Source organism: Cataglyphis hispanica, chromosome 6 (genome assembly GCF_021464435.1).
Source record: "Cataglyphis hispanica isolate Lineage 1 chromosome 6, ULB_Chis1_1.0, whole genome shotgun sequence".
NCBI lineage: Eukaryota > Metazoa > Arthropoda > Insecta > Hymenoptera > Formicidae > Cataglyphis > Cataglyphis hispanica.
The window spans coordinates 1,311,895-1,326,619 of NC_065959.1; the positions used below are offsets into that span (position 1 = coordinate 1,311,895).

At 30.5% G+C, this 14,725-nt stretch overlaps 4 protein-coding genes and 1 non-coding gene across 7 annotated transcripts; 1 reads left to right on the top strand and 4 right to left on the bottom strand.

Moving 5' to 3' along the window:
- Positions 1–83: 83 nt before the first annotated feature.
- LOC126850542 (uncharacterized) lies at positions 84–6,007 on the bottom strand. Of its 2 annotated transcripts, none has more exons than XM_050593673.1 (5): positions 5,837–6,007; positions 5,288–5,471; positions 3,386–3,423; positions 2,664–2,912; positions 84–933 (listed from the first exon to the last, which is right to left on the bottom strand). In XM_050593673.1, the coding sequence occupies exons 1-5, from the start codon at positions 5,870–5,872 to the stop codon at positions 826–828; spliced, it is 615 nt and encodes a 204-aa protein (XP_050449630.1). In that variant the 5' UTR covers positions 5,873–6,007; the 3' UTR covers positions 84–825. The 2 variants fall into 2 exon arrangements, with proteins under 2 accessions (XP_050449630.1, XP_050449631.1); XM_050593674.1 differs by lacking the exon at positions 84–933 and adding an exon at positions 1,170–2,130 and having other exon boundaries at positions 5,837–5,991.
- Positions 6,008–6,151: 144 nt separating this feature from the next.
- Positions 6,152–9,970, bottom strand: LOC126850505 (X-ray repair cross-complementing protein 5-like). Of its 2 annotated transcripts, XR_007687552.1 has the most exons (14): positions 9,328–9,970; positions 9,035–9,145; positions 8,734–8,957; positions 8,535–8,660; positions 8,356–8,434; positions 8,124–8,261; positions 7,822–8,005; positions 7,607–7,740; positions 7,378–7,521; positions 7,171–7,313; positions 6,838–7,089; positions 6,607–6,766; positions 6,447–6,521; positions 6,152–6,297 (listed from the first exon to the last, which is right to left on the bottom strand). XR_007687552.1 is itself a non-coding variant. In XM_050593608.1 (13 exons), the coding sequence occupies exons 1-13, from the start codon at positions 9,346–9,348 to the stop codon at positions 6,510–6,512; spliced, it is 1,728 nt and encodes a 575-aa protein (XP_050449565.1). In that variant the 5' UTR covers positions 9,349–9,970; the 3' UTR covers positions 6,322–6,509. The 2 variants fall into 2 exon arrangements, 1 of the variants encoding a protein (XP_050449565.1); XM_050593608.1 differs by lacking the exon at positions 6,152–6,297 and having other exon boundaries at positions 6,322–6,521.
- On the bottom strand, positions 9,866–9,972 carry LOC126850718 (U6 spliceosomal RNA). Its single transcript, XR_007687573.1, has one exon. It is a non-coding gene; the product is annotated as a U6 spliceosomal RNA (small nuclear RNA).
- Positions 9,973–10,069: 97 nt separating this feature from the next.
- Positions 10,070–12,078, top strand: LOC126850524 (alpha-2-macroglobulin receptor-associated protein). The gene is made up of 7 exons (XM_050593645.1): positions 10,070–10,370; positions 10,484–10,625; positions 10,704–10,874; positions 10,950–11,057; positions 11,123–11,234; positions 11,308–11,464; positions 11,730–12,078. The coding sequence occupies exons 1-7, from the start codon at positions 10,167–10,169 to the stop codon at positions 11,931–11,933; spliced, it is 1,098 nt and encodes a 365-aa protein (XP_050449602.1). The 5' UTR covers positions 10,070–10,166; the 3' UTR covers positions 11,934–12,078.
- A 176-nt stretch (positions 12,079–12,254) lies between these two features.
- On the bottom strand, positions 12,255–14,590 carry LOC126850527 (beta-1,4-galactosyltransferase 7). Its single transcript, XM_050593648.1, has 5 exons — positions 13,592–14,590; positions 13,290–13,501; positions 12,986–13,209; positions 12,748–12,894; positions 12,255–12,667 (listed from the first exon to the last, which is right to left on the bottom strand). The coding sequence occupies exons 1-5, from the start codon at positions 13,692–13,694 to the stop codon at positions 12,373–12,375; spliced, it is 981 nt and encodes a 326-aa protein (XP_050449605.1). The 5' UTR covers positions 13,695–14,590; the 3' UTR covers positions 12,255–12,372.
- Between the last annotated feature and the right edge of the window lie 135 nt (positions 14,591–14,725).

Genomic DNA, 14,725 nt, shown 5'->3' on the forward strand with positions numbered 1-14,725 from the left:
TCAAATTAAATATTTTTTTTTACATTTATTAATTACAGATAATAGCATACAACAATGGATTATTATATATATATATCCTTAAATATATTACTCTCTACTTATATAAGTTACAAACAAAACGATTTTTAACCATGTTACAAAAATAATCTTTGTTTGAAAAAAGAAGGCGTATAAACTAAGCAGCAAATAGGAACGTTAAAATGGTATTTCGATAATTTTGATGACACAATAAATATTTGTAGCTATATTTTTTATAGCAAAAACAAAAAAAAAACAAAGTTTCATATAAAAATACTTATCATTCAAATCAGAAAACTGAATCCACCAACCAAATTGAAAATAAATAATTTTATAAAAATTAATCAAAATATTTTCAGAGCGAAACTGATCAGAGTAAAAAACTGAACAATGAATTTTTTTGAATAACACAAAAATCCTCGCCTTACTAAATTGAGGGGTCTATTAAAAACAGATAAAAATAGAGATTTTCAATTTCAATGTTTAAAATATTCCCAGAAAATATTCTTGTATCATGTGTCATCAAAGTTATCAGTATTTTGTCATTAAAATCGTTTAATTTAAAATACAAGAGTCAGGAATAAGTGACAACAAAAATAAGCGATCAGCAAGCGGGTCCGGCCCGATCGATTGTACGAAATTGGGACGCAATTTTCATTAATTGGATTATAGGAACAAGGCGATATTTTTTTTTTGTTGCATCCTCAACATATAAAATTCATAACGTAGCAAATTCCGTCGTAAACATTTTCAATTGCATTCATTGACATAAATTTACCGTCGTCCTTGAAGCGGCACAGCCGCTCACTACACCTGATTCTTTTGCGCATACGGTAAATCCTTGTCGAAGGCCAAGAACTTGTACAGGCGTGTCCCGTTATAAGGCGTGTCGCTCCCCGGCGGATGAAGCCTCATCTAAAACAAAGACCGTTCATTAGATAATCACGATATAGATAATGTCGATATGTATTAGAAATGGAAATAATTGATTCGGGATTGTAATTACATTTCCTTCGCGCTTGATGTAAGTGATCAATTATTTATCTGCATTTTAATCTGAAGGACTATTACATACCACGTGTACTCCTGACTTTCGATGCGTTCCTCAATATCGTGACAGAAAATGTTGAAATAATATAATGAACAATATCTTCTACAAATACTTCATTTATTTGTATGCTTGTACGATATGGAAATAATGATTAACAATTTTTTTCACAGATTATAAAAAAAAAATTCACAATTTTGATTTCTATTAATGTGCGAGATTCTGATTATTTTTTTTCTTTTATAAATTATTACCAATTATTAGGTGTAATTATAATTTCTTTAGAATAATATTCCTGGTTAACCATTTTTTTTTCTTATCCGTTATAGAGTAAATATTGACAGTATTTGATAATAAATTCTCCAACATATGACTAACATAGCCAGATGTTTGAAAACATCTATACTTTTTGACACTCCAACAGAGGGTTAATGATCAATCACCCAGCTAATCTATATTGTGCAATTAGTTTAATCAATAATGTTATAAAAATTAATTTCCTCTTAAAAAGGAAGCTTGAAAAACAGAACATCAACTCTATTATTCCTTATTACCGTATTTCATGCCAAAGATAAATTTGTAAAAAAATGTATAATTGGAATATTTTTTCGCTATTTTTACTATACATCTTGCTCGTGTTAATTATTCTTTTGTTATCCACTTCTTCATCGTGAATATTCCATGATGCGTCAATAATTTGACTATATCGTTAGGAGCATATGTATGTAATATATAACAAATATGTAATATGAATATTCCATATTTACTACTATATATATAATATATAATATGAAGAAGTGAATAATCAATTTATACAATAACCACGAGTTATCTAGTCGCCGTGCTAAGTATTATTTTATACTGTTATTTATAAATGTTGAGAGCTCCTTTCTCTCAACGATGCAGCAGCCGAGCATTAGTATGATGTGACTTTGATTTTATTTGAGTTTTATGATTTGCGTGCGCGTGGATCGCGGCAGTGCAGCATCATTCCCATTTTTCTATTTCTCGATGTAGTCGTTGTCAATGGCTTTCGTATCCCCATTCGGATTACTGAATCGCTTCTGTAACGAGAAAAAAACCGACACCAATCCGTTACACGCGACAATGTTATGATGATGGTATGGAGCAAATTATTTTTTTCTTAACTAAAAATAAATAGGATTAATTCTCATATTAATATTGTAATTAATGTTGATCCGCAAGCTTTTATAGCTGCAAGCTTTTATAGCGTCTTATTCTATCCATATTAACAATCAACACTTTAAATTAAATTAAAAATCCGAATATGTAAATTTTTACCAGGGGAGAGCACTTACTTTTTTAACATATCTTATATAAACTGATTGGAATATTTTTTCTCTAAATTATCTCACACTTTGATAATATACAGAGTGGGCTCAAACGTTCCAGTCAGACTTTGAGATTTTATAGGAAATTTAATTCTGAACAAAACGTTTATTCAGAAAATCTCAAAGTCTGGCCGGAATGTTTCGGCCCACTCTGTATATATTCGCGTTGCTAATTTTTTTTTTAAATCGTACAAAGGGTGCATTTTGCGTATACAGCGATTTGCGGAAAAATAAATTTAACTCACCATAATTCTGTACTTTTCCTTGCACGCGTACTCAGTTTCGTCCACGTCGTTATAACAGTCACTCTTGTAATCCTCCGGTATCGGGCGACCCTCGAATTGGCAAAGCCTAGAGAGCGGTCTCGCCTTGACCAGCATTTTTTCGAAACCGATCGGTTTGTGTTGCGGACAATAAAACACATCCGGAGTATTCTTATCGAAGACGATGCTCTTGCGCATTATGTCGCCGCATTGCACCGCGATAAGAAGTGTCTGAAGATAATAAATATAAATAAAATATTTATGAAATTTTAATATTGTATATGATTGACGGAACATATGTTTTTGATATAATTTTTGATATAATTTTGAATATTATGACATTTAAAAGTTATAAATTTAAGAGACATTGCATGCAAAATAAACAAATATTCGCTGCAATTGATTTATGTATTTAACAAAATTAACTGCACCGGAAAAGGAAGAAATGTTTTAATTTTATGTAAGTTTCTCGCGTTTATTTCGATTATTAGCAAGCGTTATATATGCGTAATTTTGATTAATTAATTAATCGTTATTTCCTATCCAACGCTATGAATCGTTTCAGTTTTCTTCACAGAAAATTCCCACGCTAATGACATGTGTGCGTATGCGGAGAAAACGATCGGCTTCCGGGAGCAGGAAGCATAAGAAAATGCATTCAGGAGTGCATGTGTCCGGCAACGAATGAAAGTCCGGCCACTTACCGCGAATATGACGAGCAGGCTGCTGACGTATATGTTCCCTGTAAAAAACGGAGCAAAAAGGTGAGTCAGCGCAGAAAAATCAATTACATAATATGGTGCACCAATAAAAAAAAGAAGAAGAAAATAGAGAAAGGATTCGGAATATTGTCCGGCAGCGATCGGAGTTTGCGCAAATAAAACCTTGCGATTCATTAAAGACAAAACTATATTGCGAGAATATAAGAACGTAGCGTTGAAATATATAATTCCTAGAGATTCTATTTTTTGTATTCATTAAATATTCATTATATCTCTAAATATCGAATAAATAAAAATTATTCACTTCTTTTATTTATTTAATTTTTTAATTGACAAATTATTCAAATAGTTAAATGAGAATTTTATAATTTCTTAATTATTTAAACAGCTTATTCCTGAGATAAGTTCTTACATCTTTTCGCAAAAAAACTTGTCATTTACAATCACCTTTAGATATCCATTAATAATTGAAATCTAAATTTAGATAATTTCTCTTCTAGTAGCATAATTGCGATTACAAGTCTTGATAAAAGCGATGTACATCTATTTTTTTCCCTCGCAAGCCAATTAACATGCATGTTTCCACACTCTTTTCGATTCTAGGTCAGTGTTCACCATCGCGAGCGTATCTTTTCACATCGTTTGCACATGTATTTTTTTTTCACGGCCAACGGCCAGAGTCGGCTCCGAAGCGAAAGGTTTCTCTTATTTCACGCTGACCCAAAATTAATCGAAGCGTTTCAGCTTTTTGACATTTCCACGACTCCACGAGACTTTCCCCGTTATTTGCGCAATAGCATATATATATATATATATATATATATATATATATATATATATATATATATGTAGCATGTCCTAGTCAGTTGCAGTCAATCTATTAGAATAAATTCGCGTCATACATCGCCAAATCGTCAGATAAATCTCTCCATGGGACAAAAAAATTCAGACAGATTCATTATTTTTAGAAAAAAAGAGAAATATAGCTCTTTTCTATAAGCATTCATTCGGAGAAGAAATATCGCATCGCTGATGTCGATTAAAGTACAGGATTATAATATGTTGCAGATTATAGTATGTTGCAAACATACATCGGGATGCATTCATCGAACATGACATTTTCATCGTGAGAGATTTATCCGTGGTATTTCGCGCACATCCACGGATAAATAATAGACTATAATAGTTGTGTAATTTAAATTTAATGGCCAAGATTTTTTACTTTTTTCGTATATTCAAATTTTCCCATATTTGGATTTCATTTTGCAGAAATGTTCGTTAGATTATTTTCGTTTTGCGCGAGATGCATATTTTAAGTTGCCCAAAATGTCTCAAGTTTATCATATTTCTTCTCGTCTATGGATTTTTACTAATTTCATATTTAGCAAAATGATGAGTATCAGATAAAGACATTCGAGATTAACGTCGAGAAATAAAGCATCTAAAAACTCTGCATTTTTAAATTTTTGAACATTCTAAGAAAGGAAGTCGTCAACATTGATCAAAATAATTTTTCTGCGATATTTACAATAATATCTAAAAAATCTCTTTAAAAAATATCCAAAAGATTTCTAATCAGATGATGAAAAGATTAGAATCTCTTCGACATCTTTACATATTTTACAGTTTTTTTATCCGATAATAGATCGCTGTAAAATTGTTCGAGCGTGAGGAAACGTGCTTAAATTTACATGATGATCATTGCACACATTGCAAATACGCAAATACTCGAGGAAGGATCTAAGATCGTTTTTCGCGACAGACGAGCAAAAAAATTCCAGCGCGGCGCGTCGCAATGTCCTGTTATATTCAATCAGCTTTCGTCTGGATTGCGTAGGTGTCGAAAAGAAGCCAGCTGAGTCAGCCAGATCTCGTTCGACTTACCCATGCTGTTCTTCGGCGACAGACGTTCGTTCGCACCTGTTGATCCTCGCGACACAGCGTCTTCTCGTCGACTGAACACTGAACACTGAACCGCCGCGTCCTCTCCGCTCGAAGAGTGTTCGTTAGGTATATAGCATGCTAATGGTCCCACATCCGGGACCTTGTGTATAAAAGAGAGGGAATCCTGGCGAAAAGAATATTAATAGTGAGAAATCACATAATAAATAAATATATAAATATTTGATATATATTATATTTTAATTAAGTTTAGAATACATATTATGTTGCAATAATCAAATTCAAAGTTTAAAATATTTAATTACTTTTATTATTAAACATACGATTATATAAACGTTTATTTATTGAGATTCAAAATGACACTAGAATAAATAGCCTGATCTTAGTTTCAATAAAATTTACCGTTAGTAACAATAACTAATAAATAAAATATATATCATTTATGATTTTTTAAATATTTTGCTAAATAAAAATATGTGAATGTATGATTGCACATCATCAGACTATATTATGCTTAGGGCCTTAAAATACCTTAATCCGTGGCTGAGTATAGGATATCTCAAACATGATAGTCGACGACAAGAAATGTGCGTTTCATAAGCAACTAACAATCTCTTTCCTTTTATAAGTATAGGATGAATTGCCGAGCATCCTTGCGAGTCGATGAAATAATTGAAGAGTTAAATGGATGAGGCGGTACATTGCAGAAGCCGATCTGCAAGTGCACTATTTAACAGTTTTCTTGAATAAAATTCAATTACCTGCATATAACATTTATAAATATGCAAATCCAATATATTCGATTACTTGCTATTCAATTAAACACAACGTATAGTATAATGTTTAGATGTCAATGAATTTTCGGTAAATCAAGGATGGGAAAAAGGTAGGCGTTATGTGGGCAGGCGGCTTCATCTTTTCCTTATTCGGCGATAGCGTCATTGTTATTCTTGGCACTTTCGAGAAGATACCGAAAATTAAACACTACTATTCTGAAAAAAATTAATTATATACATTTTTACTCTAAATATTACATACATTATGTATACATCCACACGTATAAATACTTTTATTTTCATTAAAAAATATATTTCAATTAAATTTAACATAAAAAATATATTTCTAAAAGCTGTTCACGCACTGCATAATTCAAAACGTATAAAGTCACAATGTGAAGATCAAGATGATTACTGCCAGTAGTTTTCTACATATCACCCTGTAATAATATTTATAATTTCATAAAACTTTATTATACATATATGTATATATTTAATAAACACAATTAATAAATTTGTACTCACAATTGCATCAAAATCAAAATCGCATGTATTAGATAAAGAAGCCATATTTTCATCATTATTATCTTTTGTAATATCTTTTTCATCTATTTTGACTGATGGCATCATGGATAAGTCATCTTTATTAGATTGTTCATTATCTTTCTCCTCCAACCTTTTACGTCTAAAAGAATGTTCATCAAAATGATTTATATTGAATTCCAACAAATTTCAATTTTGTTTGAGAATACTCACTTCCTAATATTAAGAGGTTGCTTCTTCTCTAAGGAAAACAAATTTTTTATCCTTTCTGTAACCGGTTTGCATTTTTCTCGCACGAACTCGGGTGGCTCTAAAAGATTTTTCACATCGTCGGCTATAGGTGGCAACGGTTTGTCCGGCTTAAGCGCGCGAGCTGATAACATATCCCACATATGTTGCGCTCCAGGGTCCGGCATATATCCCGGTAGATATTTTTCGCTAACATCAATTGCGTCATCGTCAGTACTGTAAAAAGTTTAATAAAGAATATTAATCATATTACTTACTTTGATTTATATATATTAAATATATATATTTACTACTTACGCATCGGGCAATTCTAAAGATGTCAACAAGTCGTCGATAGCATCGTTTTGCTCTTTCGACAATTGCTTCATCACGAATTTCAAAGGTCTCTGCGCTATTGCACCGTAATCTCGTTCAAATGGTAAGCCAATCTCAATAAGACACTGTTATAAACATATCATTACTTGATAGATGTAATAATAAAAAGTAAAAAACAATGATTCTCACCCAAGGTTCATTCGGTACATCAACACTCGGAAATAATGCGACCATGTTAGTTTCAGTGTTTGCTCTGCGAACCATCTCTACTATAGCGACTACATTCTTGTCAACCATGGCTTGCACCAGACTATAAAAAGGTGCACTTACCGACTATAAGAAATATCTTATTCATTTTTATTATGAAATCAGTGATGTCTTATGATAGCTATGTAAAATGATAAAAATAATATCATACTTCACTGGCTGGTACAATAACATACGTGCCATCCGACAACCAGTATTCCATAGGAATGTTTTCTCTTGCAGTGAAACCATGTATCTTATAACATTTTTCGTTAGTTTTAGGAGTCATTGCCTTCTTATTTTCATCTACAATCAGCACATTCCATCAATGATTTAAATCTATATTAGTAGGGCAAAATATGTATTAGAAATTAAAACGTAAGTTACCCGAAACCGGAATAGGTTTGCCACCATATACATAACCACGGATAATATCTTCTTTTGTGTGAACAGTCCTATTGTTATCCGTCCATTGTGCAACATTCTTAATTGGTACTTCCTGATCTGGCATATCAGGTGTACTCGTCTTACCCATCAGTATCATTTTTGGTAACTTTACTTCTGTTGGCGTCTTGTAACATAAACAATACATTATAGATATATGTTGTATATATATATATATATATATATATATATATATATATATATATATATTATTAATTATTTTACATGTATAAAGTTAGTTTTACTTTGGAAATTCCAACAATAGGTATGTAAAAATCGCCCAATTCCATTAAACAGGACCATGGGTTCGGTTTAGTTGATGGTTGTTTATAAAAGCGTACATCTGACATAGCATGTTCAAAAGTGAGATATTGACCACCAATCTACACAAAAATATTATTTATTATATTATATATTATTCATCTTGCCTTTGCGCACACGTATGAGAATGTCCATTTATATCAATGCTTGAATTACCTTTTGCAAAACACTCATAAGTAATGTTTCACTAGCTGTTAGAGAATCTTCATCTGTATTATCCAATGCTCTTTCTCCGCTGCAATATATATATTTTATTTCAATATTTTTTTTTTTCTAATTATTATTAGTAATAATTGTTGGCCACAAAGTCAAGGAAATTAATTCATTAGACATACATTGCCATAAGTGAAATTTCCTCTTCACTTAATGTTTTTACAATATCGTCCATTTGGAATTGACTTACAATATCCTCTTCCTCATTGAAATCAGACAGCAGAATTATTTTTCTTTCAGATTTATCTCTGAAATAAAAAAACAATAAATTTTATATATGTTTAAAAACAAAACTTACAATACTTTATATTGTATATTTACAGGCATTCATGATTGATATATTCAATTGCAGCATAAATTGCCTCCATCCAAGAACAATTCTGATTTGTGGTTTGTAATTTTTCGATGCTTTCTATCAAATCCCAATTTCCAACTTGTATACGACACAATTCTTGTACATTGTCTAATTCTATGATACTGTCATTTTTACTATTATCCGATCCCATTAATATCACTCCTATTTCATCCTTTGGACGCAGAAATATCTAAACAGGATTATATTTTTATAATTAAAAAGAAATACAGATAAAAATGTTATTAATAGTATGATGAAGAAACATACCTTCTTTTGAATAATATGTTTAAGAATAAATTTCGCTTTATCTAACAATTGTGAATTGCTCTGAGTACCGTGACGAATAACACCGATATTCACAAGAAAAATTATACTTTCCTATATAACAAAAATACAAAGTTCAAAATTTATGATACAACAAAATATCGTTTTTTAAAATTTATTGAATATAAATTTAAAAAAAACATATATAATGTATATTTAATCTGCCCAACAAGAGATCTGTAATAAATAAATAGTAAATAAAAAATATAGAATATATATGTATATATACACATAACCTTTGATTTCTTCGGCGGCATTTTTCTGTAAATATTATTTTAAACGTCACACTTGATTCGGAATAACAGAGGGAAGACTTCTCTTTGATAATCAGAAGAATTCTTTTTATTAACGAGAGATTCTCGGAATTCAAAAGACGTTTAGACTCTCGTTGGGCAGCGCCTCTGCATTTATTGTAGATCTGATGAACTTACATAGTCAAATCTACTTTTCAACTGAAAATCTTTGATCTATGCATCCGTGCTATCTGGTGTACTATACATCCATAATTGTAGATCAGAGGCAATCCATTAATTATGAAATACGGCAACTTATGCCGGCAACTTATATATTTATATGCAAATAAAATATAAATTTTCTTTAATAAAATAAAAATTATCTGCAATAAATTTTTTTTTTTATTATATTAATATGGAACAAAATATCCAGCGCATTAATTAAATTATTTCCGGAATCGCTACTTCTTGCACATTTTTTGTACGATATACGATACACACAATTATATCGGTAATTATACTAATCGGAACGTCGGAAGCAAAAAATGTGGAACGCTTCACGATTTTGCGTGTCATCCTTGCGCAGGGGCCATGCTAATCTTCTCTGTATCGTTCCAATTTTAGTATATGTACTGCCGAAGCAAGTACAACTATTTCATTCGATGAAATTCCTTATATACTAAGTATCATCGCAAGTGTATTTGCGAGAAACTAAAAGTGACAATCGATTCGCCATCTAGTGATGAAACTATGTACTATATATTACTGTGTAAAAACTTCATATGACACGTGTCTTTCTCTCTCTATCTCTCTCTTTGATCATTTTTGAATAAAATATAAAAATGATTTTTTTAAACGCACAATGTATTTTGTTAATAAACTTGGGTTTGTTGTCGATCCATACTAGTGTAGGAGAGAATAAATACTCTGTCGAGGCAAATAAACCTAAAGACATAGACTCTTCGCAGTTTCCAATTTCTCTCAGAGATTTAGATAAACCATTTAGGATGGCAAAATTAAATATACTTTGGGTTAAAGCAAAAAACGTAAGTTGAAAATTATAAATAAAATAAAATTAATGTATACATATATATATATATATATATATATATATATATATATATATATATATATATATAAAATTTCTTTTTTGTTTTAGCGCCTGACAGATAGCAAGCTACAGTCAATCTTTAGTGATCTGAAGATTCATGATAAGGAAGAAATCGCATACAAGCATTTCAAATCTGATGGAAAAGATCCTGAAGGCTTGGAAGAAGCACGTTTAAGAAAGAAGCTCATTGGTAATTTTGTATTATTTTATTTTTATTTTCTTTGTCTTTCATAGAACTTTAATCTCACATAATTTTGTCTCTTTGTAGGAATAATGAGCACATATGATTTACTGGAACATTTTAGTGAAACAGAAGACCCAAAATTACTTAAGATACACAAAGCACTGAACGATGGTAGTAATTATGTTGCCAAAGATATATTTAAGGATATAAGACTAAATAAATTGTGGGCTAAAGCTGAAATGGCTGGTTTTACTGGTATACATATTTTACATAAAATAGAAAAATAATTGTTGACACATATATGTATATACATACTTTTTTGTGTTTTAGATGAGGAGCTTGAGACTTTAAAGCAAGAATTCCAACATTATCAAGAAAAACTGGATGAATATATGAATTTATTGAAAGAACAATCTGGAGATTCAGAAAAATCTGAAAGTTAGTATTTTCATAGGCATAGTTTATTTTATTTTTATATTTTATATATTTATTGTATATTTTAGATGTGTTACATCTCAAACCAGAAAGATGGAATTTGTTAGAAGAAGAAGAGGAACTGTCTAAAAATGTACCAGACAAGAAATTAAGTCATATGGAAAAAACAAATTTACTTCGGTAACATACATTGAAATATTTTATATATTTGTGGATTTGTATGTATTAGCTTTTATTATTATTTTTATTTTAGAGAAAAACATTTGGAATTGAAAAATACATTTGATCGCTTAGAAAGATTTACTGCAAAGGGTCCAAATCACAGAGATTTCATAGAACCCAAAGTACTAGGATTGTGGAAAATTGCATTGGAAACAAAATTCTCTTCCGAAGAATTAGAGTCTTTAAAGGTACAACAATTATAATAATAATAACAATAATAAGAATAATATTAATTATTATAGTAATAATTATAATCTAATTTTAAATGTTTTTTATCATTGTAGCAATAATTAGTTGAATGCTAAATAGTAATCATAATTTTGCTATTTTTGTTAAAAGAATTATTAGTAACATTTTTTTGTCCATAAGTTTATAAATAAATTTGATGCATATTAGTCATGTAAATTATAATTAATATGTGCATTAATCTTATATAACATGTATATGTTACAGGAGGAACTTTTGCATTATGAATCAAGGTTACTTAAACTGCGGCATCTGCATACTGAAGGAGCTTTGGAAGCAGCACGAAAAGGGCAACTTCATGATGTAGATAATTCAACTACCGAGCAACATATAAAAAAACATGTTAGAACAGTACAGAAACTTCATATGGATCTAGAGAACAAAATCATGCAGAAGCATACAGAATTGTAAGGTAGAAGGTAAGAAAATAAACATATATCATTTACAAATATTAAAAGATATACGTAATTTATTAAAAATATGTACAAATAATCAAAAAAAGATGATTATGAAATAAATTAAGAAACAATTATTTGTAAAAATGTTTATATTCAAATGAATTGTTATTTAAAATTCTTAGCAATAATTTTTATGAAATAATATTTTTATAAGTAAGAAGTTAATTTATACCATATATATATATATATAGAAAGTATTAAACAAATAAATATATCATTACAAAACATTTTATGTAAAATATAAATTCTCTTACAAACAGTGTAAACACAAAAAATTATGGAAGTGTTTTATTTTTACTCAAGTCAAATACATAACAAATGGAAGAATTGTGAATGCGTTGCTTGGATACATTTATAATATTTTAATTATAATTAAATAACTAGTATTATAATTATGTTCGACTGGCTAGTTTATTAATAATGGTCTTCTTTTTCTCTCTTGATCTGCCTTGATCCTTTGATCCGACTAGTTTTTCACATTCGCACCAAGGTGTGCTTGATTTATCACATAGTAGAGAGATATTGATAACTGTTAAAGGAATATCTGATATAGTCATCTTAATTGTATCCAATATTTTATACGAGACATTGTTCAAGCCAGTCTGTCGGTCTCGTTTTCTAGTTACTTCCCGCTGATTGTAACATTTTGTTGTATCTCTCTTTCTATGATTTCTGTCATGTATATGCCTGTAATATATGTTCCATATAATTTATATTACATATTTGTATTTGTATGACTTTTATTTGATAATGATAACAACATTTACTTAAATGTATCATGCACTCCTGTTGATATATTTTGTGGACGACTGGGACTTAGGCCAGCTTCTTTCAATCTAAGATAAAATTCATCATCTTCCAGCCCCCATCCCCAATATTTATTGGACATACCATTTACTTGTATGAAATGCTCCCTGCAAAAGAACATATGTTTTATACATTTAGTAAATCAGTCACTATATATTATTCTTATGAACATCTCTTTTATCAGAATTTAAAGGATACCTTTTAATGAGCAGTATACCACCAATAAAAGCATTATAATGATATCGGGGATGTAAGTCTGGTGATGATATGTGATGTGGCTGTGCACTTGGATATGCATATGATAACTGATCATTCATAGGCAATAGATCTACATCGTGCATTGCAATGTAATCAAATGCTTTCTCTGTTTCGAAAAAGCCTACATTTATAAGAGATGCTCGATTGAATCTATATCTATCCATCTGGAAAGTACAAAAATATGAAGATAACTTAAAAAGAATGCTTCTATTATTTGTTTGGATATTTCTCTATATTATAATACCTGATTTAATACAAATATATGATAATCTATATTTTGCTTGTCCAAAAATTTCTGCATATGTGGTACAAACATTAGCAATTCTTCAAAACGATCTCTAAATGGCACTAGTATAGCTAATTGATGCTCAGATTTTTTCTTATGTCCATTAATCTCATCTGTTAATTGTTTGAGATGTTGATCTGCTTGTGCATTTGTGTCACATTTGCATTCATCTGGAATAATGAAATCTTGTATTAATTTTTGATATTTGAAAAAACATGGACTACTTTTGAATTATATGATTTCATATATTAATGACTTACCAATGCTGATGGGAGATATGCTGATTATACATGATGTGACAAAAGTGATCAAGATGCAAGCAAAGATATATTTAAACCTTACACTTTTCCAAATATTATCCATGCTGAATAATCTTTATGGAAAGAAAATCTCATAAAATATGGAATATATAAACATTAGCAGAGAAAAGTGTTTTGTTCTATTTTAATATTTTTTATGGCATCATTTTCTTTGGAGTTATTTCTTCATACTTCAAAAAATGACTTCTTTATGTTTATTTTTTATTATTAGAGAATTATATGTTTAGTCACACTAAGAACAGTGGAAGCAACGTAGGATCCACAGTCCAATCCTTAAATTATATCTTTGCAATTGTTGATTAGTAACACAAATTTGTGACTGAATATTCCAACATGCAATTATTGCAAGATACGAGGAGCATTTTGTGCGAGAATCGCTTAAAGTTTTCTGGTAATCGCTTTCGCATCATTTTTTTCTCCTCCGCGTCTTAAAGTTTACATGTGCACACGACGAATTATTCAACAGAGCTCCTTCATTGGAGAAAGCAGAAGAGATTCATGTAAAATGTACACGTTTCCCATAAACTTGCGAGCATTATGTTTGCCTTGTACGTGAAACTCCTGTGCATTATCGTGTCTTATCAACGCTCGCTGAAGCGAACGATTTATGTCATCTCGCGGAGAGATCTGTCTATATCTGACTATAATTTGACAGTTCGCGAATGCTCGACATTCGACATCCTCGAATCCTCCTCGAGCTACTTGGATTTTGGGTCACCTTGCACTTGCACCGAATCGCAGATTCGTGCACATTCCATAGATATGTTCTGAAATTTCCCAAAGTCAATAGAGAGGTCTGTTCGTTTCGCTGGCATTTTCTATCTCCCTCTTTCTCTCATAGCGTTTTCGAATGCAATCTGTTTAATTGCTTTGAGAGCGATTAATAATGTCATTACATTGTCTCTATCACTAAAAGATTTTAATTCATAGTAAAACATAATTATTTATTGATCCGGCTTGGATTAATCCGTTCATTCGAAGATGCTGTCAGATTCTTTCTCTTTCTCGGATGCGCACGCGCAAAGAATCGGCCTCGCCTAATGATAACCGAGTACCGAGTGAGCAGGCGCGCCG